Consider the following 20,191-nt stretch of genomic DNA (forward strand, 5'->3'; position numbering starts at 1 on the left):
ATTAAGTACCCCATCCTGTAATTATTGTGACAATATAATAGTCTTCTGTCCGATCTATTGGAAGCGCAATGTACCATAATGTCACAATAACATGTCTGTTTAGCAAAATAAACCTATTCTCGTTAGACTAATATAGAATGAATGTTTACCGTGTTTGAGAATTATGTTTCCTGTCTACACGAATGCTTGGTCTAATATTAGTTGTCTGACAGACATCATAGCCAAGGTTGCCAATGACAAACCAATGCAGAAACTCTGCCGCGGAGGATATCAATATAAGGGAGGTAACTCCAAAAGCTCAACTCTCCTTGCCTGCCACCACGTAAAAACCAACCAGTTCGAAAAATGAAAACAGTGTCGTTAATATGTTTAAGAAACCATTTCATGAAGAGTGTAATTGGGTGTTTTTGTCCCCCTGGAACATTTTTTTTTTATTCATATCAACTGTTTTACTCATTGCCTCTTCAGAGGGTTGTAAACCTGTCTAACCCTTGCCTCTCAATTTCTACAGCATACTCCTTAACGTCAAGTTAAATTTAAACCAATTCCCGTATATTATAATTTATAAAAGAACGTGCCATATGGTACGGCTTGGGATTTACAACATATCGCGTGGCTGTTTTCTCACGGTCCTCTCTATAAAAAGATAAGGATCTAATACTGAGCTCTCATTGACAACAATGGCCGATTTTGCGATCTCGACCCTGGCGGTGTGTTGTTGTATCGGTATGTATACAAACATTATACAATGTCAGTACCTCAGTCAAATCGTCTACCGAGTCAATAATACAAATCTCTGGTGATTCATTGTGTTTATTCTGACATCCTGGCATGTTCCCAACAGTCCCTGGGTAACGGACGTCTTGAAACTGACATGCAATAAACACCTTACAGCTGCAGGAAAATCACGTGCGTGTGTACATAACATGGCCTGGCTGAAAGCTCGTTTCGTAAAACTGTCATCAAACTGGAAATATCTGTTTAAAATGTCCCATTGCATGATAGTTTCGCATTGGATGTTGCTGTTGTAGTATATTGTTCGTTAAAACTTCACCTTGGTCACTTGTAAAATATGTTAATATAAGTTATACAGGCATTAAATTGCTTTCTGGGTGCTACAATTTGTAACATGTAGGATGCATTAGAATAGTAACTTTTCACAGCAGCAATATGAAATGTGTTCTGACATTGTTTGCCGTTTTATAAGCACCTTACAAGTGTTACAAATATTTTTTTTAAATTGTATAGCATTCATATAACATATATACACATTTTCATCATCAAAATCATCAAATATGTGATTAACGTATACTCTTAAGAAAAACATATACTCACTCGAATCATAATATGAGTGAGGGAGTATTGTATTTACACCACTTTTAGCAATATTCCAGAAATATCATGGCAGGGAACACCAAAAAAAGGGCTTCACACATTGTACCCATGTGGGGAATCGAACCCAGGTCTTCGGTGTGACGAGCAAACGCTTTGAAAAATAGGCTACCCCACCGTCCCTTTTTTCTGAAATATTACTAGTTTGTATATACATGTACCTGTATTTACCAATTCTAGTAAAAATCCGATTTTTAAGCTTATGAGTCAAACAACAGAGTTCTCCTTTGGCACGTGTAATTTCAACAAGATGTTAAAGGCAACACAAGATTTTACCGTGACTATATCTAGACTCGATTACTTACAGATTGCCGCTGTACAGCTGCCATGTAGACGAGTGCGGCGTTAAACAACAAACAAACAAACAAACATGGTGCATAAAGCCATGATATTAGCTTGGAGGTATCTTAACGTCTTGTAAGAAGGGTCACGTGACTGAGCTGATTTATAATGCATTGTTATACCAAGCAAACATCCTCAATGGTGACAAGGGTTATAGCTAATATCGCATGTTGGCGATATCTGCTCATATTCCCTACTGACAGTAATAACTGTTTCTCGGTTTGTACGGATGGTGTGACATCAGATGACATCCGGATACGTAAAACAGGATAGTTAGTTAAAAGGTCTGACCTAGCAGACAGGCCCTCGTGTCTTTGCGAGGATAAAAGATCACAAAAACATTTGAGATGACCCCCGACTCGTAATGCGTCACAGTTCAATAAATCATGACACTTGTCATGATGTATTGCACTGTGAAGCATTTCGAGTCTTGTCATGATGTATTGCACTGTGAAGCATTTCGAGTCTTGTCATGATGTATTGCACTGTGAAGCATTTCGAGTCTTGTCATGATGTATTGCACTGTGAAGCATTTCGAGTCGGGGGTCATCTAAAAAAATGATAATAATCTTTAATGCTCACAAAGACACGAAGACCAGTGCTAGCAGATTGTGAGTCATCGTACCCCAAGAATCTGGGGCGTTGCTCTTTATATCAACCACCGGTTTATTCACATATGCTTCTTCGTACGGGTCGCCATGATGAAGATAAAACAATATTTACTCGCGATCTTCGTCTAGGTGTTCAGCTCTTCATATTGTTTTATGTTGCAAGTGATATTCCATCAGTGTCACAATGGCCTTAAAATAACCGTCGGCAGAAAGGTTTCCATTTGTGTACTGGATTTTACAAGAAAATAACAAACGCTATCAAAACGTTACTAGGTCGATACAATATTACTTGTATACACGATCGAATAACTGTCTCGTGTCATGTTTAACCACCATTTTCTAATGATCTGTAGCTAGTGGAAGTGAATATGGTTTACGCCGCTTTTGGCAATATCACGGCGGGGGACACACAAAATGAGCTTCACACATTGTACCCATGTGGCGAATCGAACCCGGGTCTTTGGCGTGATGACCAACGCTTTAATCACAGACGACCGCACCGCCTCTCTGTAGCTGGAATCCTGGCTGGCCCTTTCTACATGTTAATACCGTATTTCCAAAATCATTCGACGAGCTTCGAGTTAACGCTGGCTAGTTTACACCCAATGGTTGATTGGTTTTATAGTTTTAGGGCTACGTTGGCCAATAAGATGACTATTTGCGCCCAAACACCCAAAGAATTGTGCCTATTGTTGTCTCCCCTAAACACGAGATAAGAAAGCTGCAAATATTACCCCAGGGCGTTTAATAAAGGAAATACGGTTATAACACTTCTATTGACTCGCTTATATTGGGACAGTTAAGAATGTTTATACGGATAAAAATCACAATTCCTTTTCCTTTTCCATGCGACAAAATAGATTTTTCCTATCGGCCTGGGCTCCGTTTCACAAAGCTCTCGTAAGCTTAAGGCCTCGTAACTTATCTCGTACCATTCCTAGTAACATAGGAGGTACGAATGCTACGAGAAAAGTTACGAGATCTTAGGCTTACGAGAGATTTGTGAAACGGGACCTTGCATGGTAAATAAGGACATATTAATCGAACTTTTGAACTGACCACTACATTGTCAAAACCAATATGTCTGTTCTTCCCGTAGTGTTGACGCACGCTGCAGTAAAGACGTGCACACACAACGGCGTGACGTACGAGCATGGCGACTCTTGGGTGGCCGACGACAGCTGTAACGGATGCGACTGCACCGACTTTGGCACGGAATGTGGATCTCATCTCAACTGCAACAATAACAGTAAGGGCCCAACCAGTCAATACGCAACTCCATTTTTTGGACGGATATTTTGAACTTTCAGTGATTTGCAAATTTATTCTCACACTGTATACCAAGTGTTGTTGTTTTTTTGTCTTTATAGAATGACATATCTGGTTATCCCTGCATGTCAAAAGTTGAGATGTACATTTTGGGTGTTTTGTTTTGTTAGTTTGAGGTGTGAGTGATTGAGTGAAGTTTTATGGCGGTCGTCTGTAAATAATCGAGTCTGGACAAGACAATCCAGTGATCAACAGCATGATCATCGATCTGCGCAATTGGGATACGATGACAGGTGTCAACCAAGTCAGCGACCCTGACCACCCGATCCCGTTAGTCGCCTTATGACAAGCATGGGTTACTGAAGATCAATATTCTAACCCGGATCTTCACGGGTTGAGACAAGCATGGGTTACTGAAGATCAATATTCTACCCCGGATCTTCACGGGTTGAGACAAGCATGGGTTACTGAAGATCAATATTCTAACCCGGATCTTCACGGGTTGAGACAAGCATGGGTTACTGAAGATCAATATTCTACCCCGGATCTTCACGGGTTGAGACAAGCATGGGTTACTGAAGATCAATTCTCACGAGCACGGGTATGGAGCTAATGAACCTTGAAATATCATCACGATCCGGAATTCGAACTTACGATCAAAGGTTTCTGGTTTCCAAAGGGACTCAACTCTTGAACGACTGTCCCCAAATAAATGTGTTGTGCTAACCACTGTGAAGATTCGGTTTACAATTAGCCTCCATCTATCTTCGTTTGTCGTAAGTTAATTAAATATATGTTTAAAGATATTTGGGGAAAATATTCCGTTCAGTAAGTTCATGCACGGAAAATGATCAATCAGGCATTTTTAATCCCCTAATGATCCATCTCGAGTCTGCGCTTAATCTTTCAACCCGACCGAACGCAGTGAACTACAGCTTGTTCAGCTTGACCTGATCAAGTGAATACTAATGAATTGCATGACCGTGTCACAGCTGGTTGGGTCTATTATTGTGAAGGGGTGTACCGTTGTCAGTTGATCGTCAACCTGTCCGGACAGGTCGCCGTTTAACATTCTCTGTTCCCCTATTTAATGAAGTTAACCCGACCTGCCGTTTGACCTCCCGGGTCATGCATATGTAGAGTAGCTCAGGTCAAGCTGAACAAGCTGTAGGATGTGACTTCAGAGTGACCTTGACCTTGAAAACAAATTAAGACTGGCAAGCGTATGCTGAAAATAACATGTGACCTGCGTACTAGAAAGGGGGCGTATCAAGAGTTCTGACGTTGAGTATTCAAGTTTAAAGACTGGAAACTGATATGTTGTTTGAAACTGATCAGCAATGAGAAATAATGAACCAATTGCAACACACAACGTCAAGAATGCGTGTATCAAACAACGTCCCGCCTGTAAGATTTATATATCAATGAAAACACAGAAGTTATGCCTCTCCTCCCCGCTGTGTCGTGTCCCAATTACCCAGAACCAGTGTAGATCTTTCGGTGCTCCTCTTATGACGATGGCGTATACATTACAGTGTGTGAGTGAGTTGTTTGTCGCCGCTTTGAGGAGTATTCCACGTTCGGTCACGGCGTGTCATGGTTGTGCTTCACGTTACAGTAGGTTGTGACGTGTTTGTCTCACGTTGCAGTAGGTTGTGACGTGTTTGCTACAGTGGGTTGTGACGTGTTTGTGTCACGTTACGGTAGCTTGTGATGTGTTTGTGTCACGTTACAGTAGGTTGTGACGTCTTTGTGTCACGTTACAGTAGGTTGTGACGTGTTTCTGTAATGTTACAGTAGGTTGTGACGTGTTTGTGTAACGTTACAGTTGGTTGTGACGTGTGTGTGTCACGTTACAGTAGGTTGTGACGTGTGTGTGTCACGTTACAGTAGGTTGTGACGTTGGTTGTGTGTGTCACGTTACAGTAGGTTGTGACGTGTGTGTGTCACGTTACAGTAGGTTGTGACGTGTTTGTGTCACGTTACAGTAGGTTGTGACGTGTTTGTGTCACGTTACAGTGGTTGTGACGTACGTGTGTGTGTCACGTTACAGTGGTTGTGACGTGTTTCGTGTCACGTTACAGTTGGTTGTGACGTGTTTGTGTCACGTTACAGTAGGTTGTGACGTGTTTGTGTCACGTTACAGTAGGTTGTGACGTGTTTGTGTCACGTTACAGTCAGGTTGTAGCTTTGTGGCCGTGTGATGTTTGTGTCACGTTACAGTAGGTTGTGACGTGTGTGTGTCACGTTACAGTAGGTTGTGACGTGTTTGTGTCACGTTACAGTTGGTTGTGAAGTGTTTGTGTCACGTTACAGTAGGTTGTGATGTGTTTGTGTCACGTTACAGTAGGTTGTGACGTGTGTGTCACGTTACAGTAGGTTGTGACGTGTTTGTGTCACGTTACAGTAGGTTGTGACGTGTTTGTGTCACGTTACAGTCGGTTGTGACGTGTTTGTTGTAGTACTCGTGTACTACACTAACGTTGTTACGTTCTGTTGCTGTAGTACACTTAACGGTGTGGGTGGTGTGTTTCAGCTGACGGCTGGTGTATCATATCAGTGAGTGTATCATGCATCACAGCAGTGGGGTACCGTGTATCTGTAGCACAGCGGTGTATCACCTGATAACACTTGTACCATGTATTACGGACGTAGGTTCCCCATGTGACAGAGGTACTTCGACGTATCTATCATACGTCAGAGTTTGTAAGCAACTGTATCATGACCCTGGCGGTTGTGTGGCCTACTTTTCTTTTCTTGTCGTCCTTCCAAGAATGACCGTTAACAGCAATGTGACTTTTGATGGGAACACTTACTGCGTAGTCACGTGTCAGTATTGATCGATTACTGACTTATAGCCCGAAATGTCAGGTCTCTCCACACATTGGTAATATTGTTAAAAGTGTGCAACGTGACTCTGTATCACGTGTATGCCTTTTTCGTATATCACCATGGTACTCGGTTATGTTACAAGTGTATCGCCCTCTTACTGTTGGTTATAAATTGTATATCATCTCGATACTGAGGCGTAACATGTATATCACCCTAATGCGCTGTGGTGTAACATGTATATCACCCTGATGTGTTGTGGTGTAACATGTATATCATCCTGATGCGCTGTGGTCTAACATGTATAAGCACCCTGATGTGGTGTGGTGTAACATGTATATCATCCTGATGTGTTGTGGTGTAACATGTATATCATCCTGATCCGCTGTGGTGTAACATGTATATCATCCTGATGTGCTGTGGTGTAACATGTATATCATCCTGATGCGCTGTGGTGTAACATGTATATCATCCTGATGCGCTGTGGTGTAACATGTATATAACCCTGATGCGCTGTGGTCTAACATGTATATCATCCTGATGCGCTGTGGTGTAACATGTATATCATCCTGATGCGCTGTGGTCTAACATGTATATCATCCCTGATGCGCTGTGGTGTAACATGTATATCATCCTGATGCTGTGGTGTAACATGTATATCATCCTGATGCGCTGTGGTGTAACATGTATAACATGTATATCATCCTGATGCGCTGTGGTGTAACATGTATATCATCCTGATGCGCTGTGGTGTAACATGTATATCATCCTGATGTGCTGTGGTGTAACATGTATATCACCCTGATGTGCTGTGGTGTAACATGTATATCACCCTGATGCGCTGTGGTGTAACATGTATCATCCTGATGCGCTGTGGTCTAACATGTATATCACCCTGATGCGCTGTGGTGTAACATCATCCTGATGCGCTGTGGTGTAACATGTAACATGTATATCATCCTGATGCGCTGTGGTGTAACATGTATATCATCCTGATGCGCTGTGGTGTAACATGTATATCACCCTGATGCGCTGTGGTGTAACATGTATATCATCCTGATGCGCTGTGGTGTAACATGTATATCATCCTGATGCGCTGTGGTGTAACATGTATATCATCCTGATGCGCTGTGGTGTAACTATGTATATCATCCTGATGCGCTGTGGTGTAACATGTATATCATCCTGATGCGCTGTGGTGTAACATGTATATCATCCTGATGCGCTGTGGTGTAACATGTATATCATCCTGATGCGCTGTGGTGTAACATGTATATCATCCTGATGCGCTGTGGTGTAACATGTATATCATCCTGATGCGCTGTGGTGTAATCATCCTGATGTATAACATGTATATCATCCTGATGTGCTGTGGTGTAACATGTATATCATCCTGATGCGCTGTGGTGTAACATGTATATCACCCTGATGCGCTGTGGTGTAACATGTATATCACCCTGATGCGCTGTGGTGTGACATGTATATGATCCTGATGTGGTGTGGTGTAATATTTATATGATCCTAATGTGCTGTGGTGTAACATGTATATCATCCTGATGCGCTGTGGTGTAACATGTATATAATCCTGATGCGCTGTGGTGTAACATGTATGTGACCCTGATGCGCTGTGGTGTAACATGTATATCATCCTGATGCGCTGTGGTGTAACGTGTATATCATCCTGATGCGCTGTGGTGTAACAAGTATATAACCCTGATGCGCTGTGGTGTAACATGTATGTGACCCTGATGCGCTGTGGTGTAACATGTATATCATCCTGATGCGCTGTGGTGTAACGTATGTCACCCTGATGCGCTTTGGTGTAAAATGTGTATCACTCTGATGCGATGTGGTGTAACATGTATATCATCCTGATGCGATGTGGTGTAACATGTATGTCACTCTGATGCGTTGTGGTGTAACATGTATATCACCCTGGTACTCTGGTGTGTAACATTTATATCATCCTGATCCGCTGTGGTGTAACATTTACATCATCCTGATATGCAGTGGTGTTACAAGTGTATCACCCTTTTGCGCAGTGGTGTAACATGTTTATCACCCGATACTCTATTGTGCAACATGTATACATTTCTTATATTCTGTGATATATGTTGTATATCACCTTGAAAGTGTTGGGTGTAAAGTGTATATCACCCCACCCCGTATCCAACCACCTACACACGCACCCGACAACCCCTCTAACCTCACCCAATCCCACACTCGCAGAACCTCTCTGGGTCGAGATCACCACCCCGCACGTCTACTGTGTCACGTATAGAATAAGGCCTGCTTTAATGGTCTATAGTTACTGCATACTAGCTAGGGCGGTTAAGAAAGGCTTAAGTACTGAGACCTGCGTGTGGAATTTCAAGTATGTTGAACTGTATTATATACAACCATGAGTCATACAGTTCTGGGCTATTTGTAAAAGCGTAACGAACCGCTGACTGTCGAGTGAACCTTGACGAGACTGTAGACTCTATACAGTCCATTAACCGTATAATTCATGTTTAAAATCATAAATAAATGCAATTTATTTATTTACTTACTCGCCATATGAAAACAATGCAGCTGAACATCTCCTTTATATTTCCCACAATTGAACGAACGATTGATTAATTATCAGCTCTGAAACGAGTCTGTTTGTAAATGCTCGAGGCTGGACCAGAAACTCTGGTGATTGATATTCTAGCCACAATCCACGTCAGGTCACCCGATCCACGTACCGTATTTCCTCGAATACACGCAGGGCAGTACTTATGTACGGAACTACCTTTGCAATTAAACGCTGGGAACAAAGAGTTTAATACGCGGAACCTCCGGGCAGAACTTTAATAATAAATGCGCCTTTAACTCCTCAAGAAACATTTTGTCTAATTTACCATAGAACCCCTTCAGGCTGTGTGGTGCCGGACTTATGAACCATGGATCACTGCTTATCGGTCAACAGTCGCGTAGCGAGCCAATATTTTCGTGTAAGACCGATCGGTTGCAAAGCTTTATATGTAGATAGTATTGAGGGCTTCCCCAATCTTTTAAGCGCCAATCATGTATAAGCCCGGGCTTTTTTGTGAAACCTCAGAAACCGATCCGATTGGGAACGTTTAAACTGGCTCCACTGCTCCTGCTCGCTGCGTAGACAGAAGCCCAGTCCGAATCCGGACGTTCATTAATCCGCATTTCACTGCATCATTCTTATTTTTGACAATTCCCTTTGATAATGATGGGTGGATGACTGTCGCCCCGTTTATGTCGTTTAAAGTTATTACAGACATATTTTTCCTACAAAATTGACAATAAAGTTGTTGTTAAGAACTTCAATTAGACGTATCTTGACAGAATGACAGACAATTCAGTTTGAACCAGATATTGTGGAATACAGGTGTTCACGACATTCGTAACTACTCGTGTCATTCCGGCAAGCTGGATGGCGTAGGTCACGGAAAGAGGCGAGTAGCTACAAATGGTGTTCACGAGTGAATGTAAGTAAAAAGAATCAGTCACCTGTCCAATACAATTCAACTTAGTATGTAACACGAGTTCTGATTGGTCAATGCTATAAATTTCCGACCGTATAATCAGAATATACGGTCGCAATTTGAAAACCGATTCACCAAAACCTTTAAATGTATTCCTACACAATTGGGGTAATGCTGTTTTTCAGGGCACTGTCATTTGCAAAAGTCCTTGGCCAATTTACTCCCCTATCCAGCTAAAATGGGTGGAATGTGTGTTAAAACAAGATCAAACAGTATCATAAATTTAATTTTAAGTTCAAACAACTTACTTGCAACGGGCTGTTGACTTAACACTGTTAGATTATGAAACAAGATTATGGCGTCATTATGGAGCGTGACGTCACCTGCTATGAGGTCATTTCACAACAGAACAGATAGTGTACCGTAGTTGAGGAATCATCGGGCCGCTCATTTCTGATAACTAGAGAGTGGTTTCATCATAATTCCGTCCATTTTATCTATAATACTATGATTTATTCATCATTGTCAGATTTGGACAGTGTGCACATAATAAACGTGATGAAGTTTGAATAGGGAACTACTTTCTGGCGATGGTGTAAGTTCAGGGAGTGATATGATAACCTTTGACCTAGACGAACTTTGACCTTGTTTAAATAATGAATTTCTTTCATGAAAAAAACCCAGCGTAAAACGAGTTGAATTAGAATGGGGCATAACTGTACTTTGTTTGACGAACTGGGGACGTATACCGGTGGTTATATAGCCGCAAATTTAGTTATATCGGCGACGCGTAACTACTCGTGTTATTCCGGCAAGCCGGATGGCGTAGGTCACGGAAAGAGGCGAGTAGTTACGAATGGTGTTCACGAGTGAAGTTAAGTAAAAAGAATCAGTCACCTGTCCAATACAAATGTACACGTGTTTGCTGCTGTCATTTCATAAGATTAGATTATTGACATAACGGCAAATCGGATAAAGGCATTAATGTAAAAAATGTTTACATAACAGTCTGGTTGACGTAACAAAAAACAAGGACTCTGGACTCACATTGTCCTTAGCTCGACTGGATTAACGATAGGAAACTGGATGAATTTGTTATAGTTTCTTGTTATAGTTTGAAAGATACATTTTCTAAAAATCTCAATCACAGTATAACAAATAAGTTATCTATATTGATAGCGACAGCGAAAGACCTTTGTTTTACATGTTATATATTTCTGTTCTGTGGAAAAAGCCCACTATATTTCTTTCTGTTTGTTTGAACGTTTACACAGATTCGTAAATTTAGTTTCATAAAACGTGTGGGCTTAGCATGTTAAAGATATTGGAACTTGTTCGTTTTGTCTGTAAAATTCCCTAATTTCACAAGAAATCTAATTTCTCTCTGTACCCATTGCTTAATACAAGTACAACCAGAAATTATTGAGAATTTAAAGATTGTAATTTTTTTATTTTTGCATTCATTACACACGTATTAAATGTGAATATTAGCAGAACATAACTCCAGATTCAAAGACAGGTGAACAGTTAGTATTTTGTCAAGTCACCATGGGCAGCAATGCAGGCTTCAATGCGGCGGGGCATACTACTGATCAAAGAAGTTAGAAAGTCGTGGTCCATGCTGTCCCAATATGGGACCACCTCTTCTTTCATTTCAGCAATATTTGTCAGATTTTTCTTATTGACACTTTCCTTCATAATCCCCAAACAGTTTCTATTGGATTTAGGTCAGGGCTATAGCTTGGCCAATCTAATAATGTCATATTTTGGGTCCGAAACCAGGCCTGTGAATGCTTTGAACGATGTTTTGGGTCGTTGTCCTGCTGGAAAATCAAAAAAGTTCCATAGAAAACGTGAGCAGATGGAAGTAAATGTCCCTCGAGAAAATCTGTGTACCGCTCACTGTTCATATTCCCTTCAAATACACAGAGGGGCGTTGCCCCTAACACAGATATGCCACCCCACACGTTAAATTTCAGACTGTAGCCTACTTTGGGCGCTGAGACAAAGGTTTTTCAGTTTCTTTGGTCCAGAAATTCAGTGTATTAGGAAACAGCCACACAGAACTTTCATCTGAGAAAATCACATTGTCCCAGTTAAAATTTCTATGCTGTAAGCACCAGTTCACCCTCCGTTCCTTTTGTTCAGGTTTCATGATCGGTGATGGAATTCCTCGACTTTTCTGCCAACCCATTGCATGCAGCTCAGTTCTAATTGTCTCCTTACTGACAGCCACAGTTCCTCTATCAATCATATCCAGCCTTAAGTTTTCTAAACTCCTTCGTTTGTTTTTAGAAACAAGAATACTAAGCCACCTCCTGTCACCGACAGTCAATTTTCTGGGCCTACCTGCGCCTCCCTGGTGCTCAATGCCATATCCATTTGCAATATTTTTCAAAACACGATAAACAGTGGACAAAGGGATGCCTGTTCTACTTGAAATCACTTTAGCTGATCTGATGTCCTTGTTATAATACTCTAAAATCAACTTCCTCTTCTCTAAATCATCCATACTGAGGATCACTGAAAATGTCGTCTGCTAGCAAGTAAACAAAGGGGGATAACTCTTCACAAACTAATGAAAAAAGATTAACGGAGTTGTCTCTCTTGAATGAACCCAAGCACTTGATAGCTGGTCAAGGTTGTTTATACTAGAAATCCAATTAAACATATTCCTAAAATTCTCAATAATTTCTGGTCATACTATATGTCACATGTATTATTATCATTATAATGTCTGTAAACTTGTAACGTGTACCATTTGTACCAGTACCATGTAATTTAGATGGTTTTCCATTACAGCTTACAACTATTTTGTGGATTACCAGATATCCGAATTATCCTAAAATGTATTTGATAACTTTATTCTATTTTCAAATATATTCTAAATGAACTTCGTGAATAAAAGGTGAGAATATATGAATGTCAGCTTCTTTATTTGAGGAACACCTGACGAACAGGAGTAAGTAACATATATCCACCTGATGAAGGAGTAAGACTATACTCCGAAACGTTGTTTTCCTCAGAATGAAGAAGTTGATATCCATTAAATCTCACCTCTATGTGTATCACTTGTAATGCCGTTCAGAAACTTCGTGAATGTTATTCAGATCTCCTGGGGAAGCCTGGGGATCCCCTGTGCCGATATGGATATCAGTTTCACCGTGTGGGGGAATCCTGGCTGGCGCAGGACCACTGCAACAACTGCAACTGCACCGTCAACGGCATGATCTGCACGTACAAGCCATGCAAGAACACCGGATTCGGTAGGTCCAGCGTTACTGTGTGCCTTGAGGGGTGATGGGGTAGCTTAGTGGTTACAGCGTTCGTTCGTCACGCCGAAGACCCGGGTTCGAAGTCCATTTATGGTGTCCCCCGCCGTGATATTGCTGGAATATTTGTATAAGCGGCGTAAAACACGTTGATTTGTAAATTTTATTTGTTTTGTGAACTTACGCTGACTCCGGGCAACGTGCCAGTTTGTGATGAATTCCGAGACTACAGCAATTCTTGTCGTAAGAGGCGTCCAACGGGATCGGGTGGTCAGGCTCGCTGACTTGGTTGACACGTCATCGTATCAAAACTGCGTAGATCGATGGTCATGTTGTTGATCTCTGGATTGTCTGGTCCTGACTCGATTATTTACAGACTGCCGCCATATAGCTGGAATATTGCTGACCCCAGCGTTAGGCAACAAACAAACAAACACAGCAAATCCAACACTAGCCCGGACATGGGCGTTCACAGATTTACTCGTGTCCTTTCACACAAACCCAGGGCATTGTGTAATGGCTGAATCCACTCGATCGATACCACTCCTCGCGATTTGCCATCCACTTCTTAAACTGCAAACAGTGAATGAATATAGTTTTATGCCGCAATATGCAAGAGATATCACGTCTTCACAAGTAATGCCACTGTGGGGATAGAACCCAGACCATGTCATGACGAGCGAACCGAGTACCCTCCGTACCACCGTAACGTCTGTAAGACCAGAACAAAGAGTGAGTGAGTAAATGTTTATTTGTTTGTTGTTTAACGCCACACTCAGCAATAACCCAGCTATGGCGGCGATCTGTAAATAATTAAATCTGAACCAGACAATCCAGTCATCACCAGAATAAGCATCGATCTACAGGGATACGATGAGTGAGTGAGTTTAGTTTTACGCCGCGCTCAGCCATATTCCAGCTATAAGGCAACGGTCTGACAACAATCGAGTTTGGACCAGATTATCCAATGATCAACAGCATCAGCATCGATCTAGGCAATTTGGATACGATGACATGTGTCAACCAAGTCAACGAACCCGTCCACCCGATGCCGTTAGCCGTTAGTTACTGAAGCTCAATTCTAACCCGGATCTTCACAGGTTACCAGGACAATGAATTGCACTGCTAATTAAACTATAATACATGCATTTCTCAATATTTGATATTTTCATACCATAGAGTTGTTAACCATTGCTCTGTTGGTAAAGAAAATGGAATAACATCCTTCAAATAGCATGGCACCATTAACGCAATTCTCAGAAAACTAGGCTTCACTGATATTTAAGGAACAAGATCTCCTTTCTTATTACATATAGAGTTTTCCTTTCTACTAAGTGTATTTTTAGAACATCCTTGACTGAACAGGACATACAATGGACATAAAACTGACCAATCAGCGTACGTTTCGCAATTTACGGATGTTTAACAGTCATTCTCCGAGACAAGTATTATTTTTATCAAATGTGGAGATTTATCTTTCCGATACTGAAAAGAGGTCATTGTGAATTCTGCTGAACTATATAGATGCATTTGTGAACTACTGTGCGCAATTCACACTACAGAGATATATTCTATAGGCGACTTTACAGTTTGGTTTAGTATATTTAATAGTATTTCAGTTTTTTTACATATTTTCGCTGTGAAAACCCCCCAAATATCTACATGGCGGTTGTTTTTTTGGTAGTAGAGGGATAAAAATGTATACGTATTTCCCTTAGTGTTTTACGTGCAGTGACATTCCATTATGTGATACAGTGCTATGACGTCACCAAAGGTTACACAGAGGAAGTGACGTAGTATGCCATGCAATACGCCAACTGACGTAAAATGGGAAATGAATCACAATTTCTCTGATACGCCATTGACCGTAATTCCCGCTACAGCGGAACAGATACGAGGACATATTCGCTAGCGACCGTTCAGTCGACCAATCAGAGCATCGCTTACTTGATCGGGGAAGTGACAATCGGATCATGTTTTCGTATCATCCAACCTCGAAATTGCTGACAATGGAAATTCCGAACGACAGTTACGTGTTGTTATGACCGATTCAGTCAAACTCACCATCTGCGCAGTGTTCGAAATAGCCACTGGCCCGCTAGCCCGTGGCTAGTAAAAAAATCCAGTCGGGCCAGTAAATCTCCACAGTCACTGGCCCGAATGCCTAGTGAATTTTCATGGGGTCATTTGGTAAATACATGCATATCATTCTCCCCGACTTGTGAAGTTATAATACACTATTAAATCATGCAAGATTATGGCTTGATAAAAATGTTCCTCAAATTAGCAGCTTAATGATGAAACCCGTGTCTACATTCAAATTTCGGGCCAGTGAATAATTTTGTGGGCTAGTAACTTCCAGGCAAAGCTAGCCCGTATAGCTGGCAAAATTTGGAAACTATTTCGCACACTGCATCTGCGTCTCGCTTCAATGGGATAAAAACATGAAACGCAGTGGAATTTCCGTAGCTGGGCCCCGTTCCTCAAAGCGATCGTAACCCTAAGACGACCGTAACTCCCATACTTTAACATAGACTTACGACAGTCGTAGCGCTAAGACGACCGTAACTCCCATACTTTAACATAGACGTACGACAGTCGTAGCGCTAAGACGATCGTAACTCCCATACTTTAACATAGACTTACGACAGTCGTAGCGCTAAGACGATCGTAACTTCCATACTTTAACATGACTTAGACTTACAACAGTCGTAGCGCTATGATGATCATAACTCCCATACTTTAACATAGACTTACGACAGTTGTAGCGCTAAGACGATCGTAACTCCCATACTTTAACATAGACTTACAACAGTCGTAGCGCTATGATGATCATAACTCCCATACTTTAACATAGACTTACGACAGTCGTAGCGCTAAGACGATCGTAACTCCCATAACATGGACTTACGACAGTTTAACATAGACGTACAACATCTATAAGACGTAACTTCCATACTTTAACATAGACTTACGACAGTCGTAGCGCTATGATGATCGTAACTCCCATACTTTAACATAGACTTACGACAGTCGTAGCGCTAAGACGATCGTAACTCCCATACTTTAACATAGACTTACAACAGTCGTAGCGCTATGATGATCATAACTCCCATACTTTAACATAGACTTACGACAGTCGTAGCGCTAAGACGATCGTAACTCCCATACTTTAACATAGACGTACAACAGTCGTGGCACTATGATGATCGTAACTCCCACACTTTAACATAGACTTACGACAGTCGTAGCGCTACGATCGTAACTCCAATACTTTAACATAGACTTACGACAGTCGTAGCGCTAAGACGATCGTAACTCCCATACTTTAACATAGACTTACAACAGTCGTAGCGCTATGATGATCATAACTCCCATACTTTAACATAGACTTACGACAGTCGTAGCGCTAAGACGATCGTAACTCCCATACTTTAACATAGACGTACAACAGTCGTGGCGCTATGATGATCGTAACTCCCACACTTTAACATAGACTTACAACAGTCGTGGCGCTATGATGATCATAACTCCCACACTTTAACATAGACTTACGACAGTCGTAGCGCTATGATGATCATAACTCCCATACTTTAACATAGACTTACAACAGTCGTAGCGCTATGATGATCATAACTCCCATACTTTAACATAGACTTACGACAGTCGTAGCGCTACGATCGCTTTGAGGAACGGAACCCTGGTTGAAAGTACGGCCATACAATCAATCGATACCTAGATTCACGCTTAATCTCTGAATATAAAAATAATATAGAAACACTGGAAAGGAGCCCCCAGTAAGAAGGGAGTTTAAAAATCAGAAGAAATCTTGATTTGCTTCATTTCAAAACTTGGAATCGATTTTTTTTCCAAAGCCAAGTCTGGATTGGAGTCGCCATTCTGAAACTCGTGTCCTAAAGCTGGATAAAGCTGGTTTCTGATTGGCTAATGTCGACTTCCTGTCAGTTCGCCAAATACTGTTCTGACGTGATCTGTCATGGGATTTCCCCAGATCTGTGTTTAACAGTAGTGAGACTTCAGATCCAATATTCATGGGATCGTGCCTCTCGCCTGCATTACTTCATGTTGGCGTTAGACTGACTAAAACATGCCGTCGAAAGACACCTGATGCTCGACAACAATCGGCAAACCTCGGCGTAAGTTGTCGGTGGAAGAACTTATTAACGTAAGAGCAGAGACCATATAAGAATCTATTATATGGTGTCTAGTAACAGGTTGACTTCAGGCATAATTCTGTCGTAGCTAAACCTAACGTACGCCAAAATAACCTGACTTGTAGACAGGGCGCATTCCAACAAGGGACCCAGTTTAACTGATTTGTTTACATTTTGCCTCAACGTGTCATAAATTACCTTTGGGTAAGAGCACAATCATGCTGCAGTAAAAGCTGTCGAAACCGGTCACTGACATCGGAATTTGTGTCAACAGATGGGCCCCGTTTCACAAAGCTCTCATAGCACTACGACTATCGTAAGTCAATGTTACGGTACAGGAGGTACGAATGCTGCGAGAAATGTTACGAGATCTTAGGCTTACGAGAGCTTTGTGAAACGGGACCCTGACGAAAATTATCCACTCGACTATTACATTATGAGGAAGCGAAATGCACGAATGGGAAATACGCCATGGCGTGATCTTCAGCACACAATGATTTAGGTCCAGAAGTAATAACATTCAGGCAAGCTGATCCGTCATCAAATCAGAAGTCTAGATAAGCTGCGTATCTGCGTAAAATACCCATTGAAATTTCCAAAATGCGCACTGAAATATGTAGCGTCCCAAATACGCAAAGGAAATTACAACGTTTGGGTTAGTTGATGACTTGCGTGTCCTCACTTACCGGTTAAATACAAGTGCGTAACAGAAAGTAACTAACTGTTACGGATGGATCGGGTAGATTATCATGCCAACATGTTAGTAGTTTAATGCGGTCACTGCACAAGTCAAATAATAAAGTAACTTAAAACTTCACAGTATATATATTTCTCTTTAAAATATGACCATGTTAATGTCTGAGGTACAAACGATTGGCTATAGTTATTTTTTTTAATAACATTTTAAACTACTCACATAGAAAATACCCACAGTTGAAAATAGGGTAGTTATCGGAATATTTGAGTACCCACTGAAGATCAGTAGTACCCAACAGACACCATGGGTAAAATAGATTCTAAGAGATCTCTGATTAAATTAGTTTGTAAATGTTTGTGAAATCACTGACAAAAGAGCAAACGCTGGACGACGGGAAACCAACGGGAGTGAAATGCGAAAGGGAGGTAACTCTAATAAAACTAGCGTGACCATGGAAAGGGAGGTCACTCGTAACTAGCGTACGTATCAAAATATGTTTTACTAAGGTAAAATATTACTTTTTATAGCCACATGTATACAACACTTTCGTGTATTAGATCGATGGATATAAAAGATTTATACGGGAATTCACAGCACTAGAAATCTTCGCACGGTTTCACATGTTTCCAGCTAAAACAAATGCAACATCGTATATCAACGGGTTGGTACGAAGTTCATGGAATTTTCAGTTTCAGTGTGTTTGTCAATAAACAAAATAATGGATGTGTGCGTGCGCATTTTGGCACAAAGCATTAAGTTACGCATAACACAATGCTGGTTGTGCGAATCCAGCCTAACAATGGTAGAATACTGAACCAGTCGCAAAGAAAATGTCAAGAAAAAGATACAGCTGTGGTTTCTAACGCTTTAACGTTGCAGAAATTATTTTCTCAGCAATATAGCGTCGATATATTCCCATTGTGCTAAGCTTGTTATCACTGCATTCTCTCAACAACTGTATCCGGAAACTGCTACCGTAGTGTGTCGAGTGACGCGGAAACCAACGAACAGGAAGTGAAATGTGACGTCACGGTCCACGGCGTCCACAGCGTGACGTCAGCTCCGTATGCTGTGTGAGATCTGCGGTGATAGTACACCAACTGTACGCTGTCATCCCTATACTTCGGGAGATTTACTGTGATTTTTTCTCTGACTCACTCGCCGAATTTAAACAAACAACTGTTATATTTCGCTCAATTCATTATGGGGGCGGCGGGGTAGCCTGGTTGTGAAAGCGTTCGCTCGACACGCTGAAGACCCGGGTTCGATTTCCCACATGGGTACAATGTGTGAAGCCCATTTCTGGTGTCCCCCGCCATTATATTGCTGGAATATAGCTAAAGGCGGCGTAAATCCAAACTCACTCACACAATTCATTATAAACTCGAACCCTTATCGTGCCCAAGATTATCAACCGAAGGGTCTCTCCCAAGGGTTGCAACACTGCAACTGAAGGTAACAAAATAAGCCCATGAAATTAACCTTTAACTGAAAATAAGGCTGCAGATATACTTATTTCACATTTGATTTTTGTGGTTGCTGGGTTTTAAAAAATTGTAACACCTGTATTTTTATGTTACAGATAAACCTAAAGACAATGGCGGTGAATTCATGGACTGCCCCTACAAGAACGTCTACTACCACTACGGCGCGCACTTCCTCGCCGACAACGGTTGTAACACCTGCATCTGCGTCATGCCCGGAAACTATGCTACCTTCCCAGTGTGCACCATGACCAAGTGCACGCTGATTGGCTGAATATTACACAAGTCAGAAGCTCTGACACATCACCAACTACTGAATCATTACGTTTAGGTTTCGCTTGATCATAGAATCTCTTTAATCATGTCGATATCTCCCACCACTGATGTTTAAAGTTGTTCTAACCCTACTCAGATCAGTTCATTGTCAATATTCTGTTTCTTTGTAAAAAAAACGTGGTATTGGTATTGGTGAAAGCGTTAGCTCTTCATGCCTAAGACCCGAGTTCCCCGCATGGATACAATGTGTGAGGCCCATTTCTGGTGGTATTGTTGGAATATTGCTAAACGCGGCGTAACACTAAACTCACTCACTGATGTCCAACATGTGGAATCCATTACGCCATCTTCCCACAACCAGA

At 41.4% G+C, this 20,191-nt stretch overlaps 1 protein-coding gene across 1 annotated transcript; it reads left to right on the forward strand.

Moving 5' to 3' along the window:
* The first annotated feature begins 595 nt into the window (after positions 1-595).
* LOC124256401 (kielin/chordin-like protein) lies at positions 596-19,960 on the forward strand. Its single transcript, XM_046690411.1, has 4 exons — positions 596-726; positions 3,445-3,594; positions 13,036-13,191; positions 19,652-19,960. Exons 1-4 carry the CDS (start codon positions 681-683, stop codon positions 19,825-19,827), a joined length of 528 nt encoding a protein of 175 aa, XP_046546367.1. The 5' UTR covers positions 596-680; the 3' UTR covers positions 19,828-19,960.
* The last annotated feature ends 231 nt before the right edge of the window (positions 19,961-20,191 follow it).

Source organism: Haliotis rubra, unplaced genomic scaffold, assembly GCF_003918875.1.
Source record: "Haliotis rubra isolate DU_JTF1 unplaced genomic scaffold, ASM391887v1 Scf627, whole genome shotgun sequence".
NCBI lineage: Eukaryota > Metazoa > Mollusca > Gastropoda > Lepetellida > Haliotidae > Haliotis > Haliotis rubra.

Excerpts from the sequence above, each read along its gene's own strand:
- LOC124256401 (XM_046690411.1), top strand. The coding sequence starts at position 681 with ATGGCCGATTTTGCGATCTCGACCCTGGCGGTGTGTTGTTGTATCG. Across the intron at positions 3,595-13,035 it reads TCTCAACTGCAACAATAACA|ATCTCCTGGGGAAGCCTGGG; the intron begins GTAAGGGCCCAA and ends AATGTTATTCAG. Across the intron at positions 13,192-19,651 it reads ATGCAAGAACACCGGATTCG|ATAAACCTAAAGACAATGGC; the intron begins GTAGGTCCAGCG and ends TTTATGTTACAG.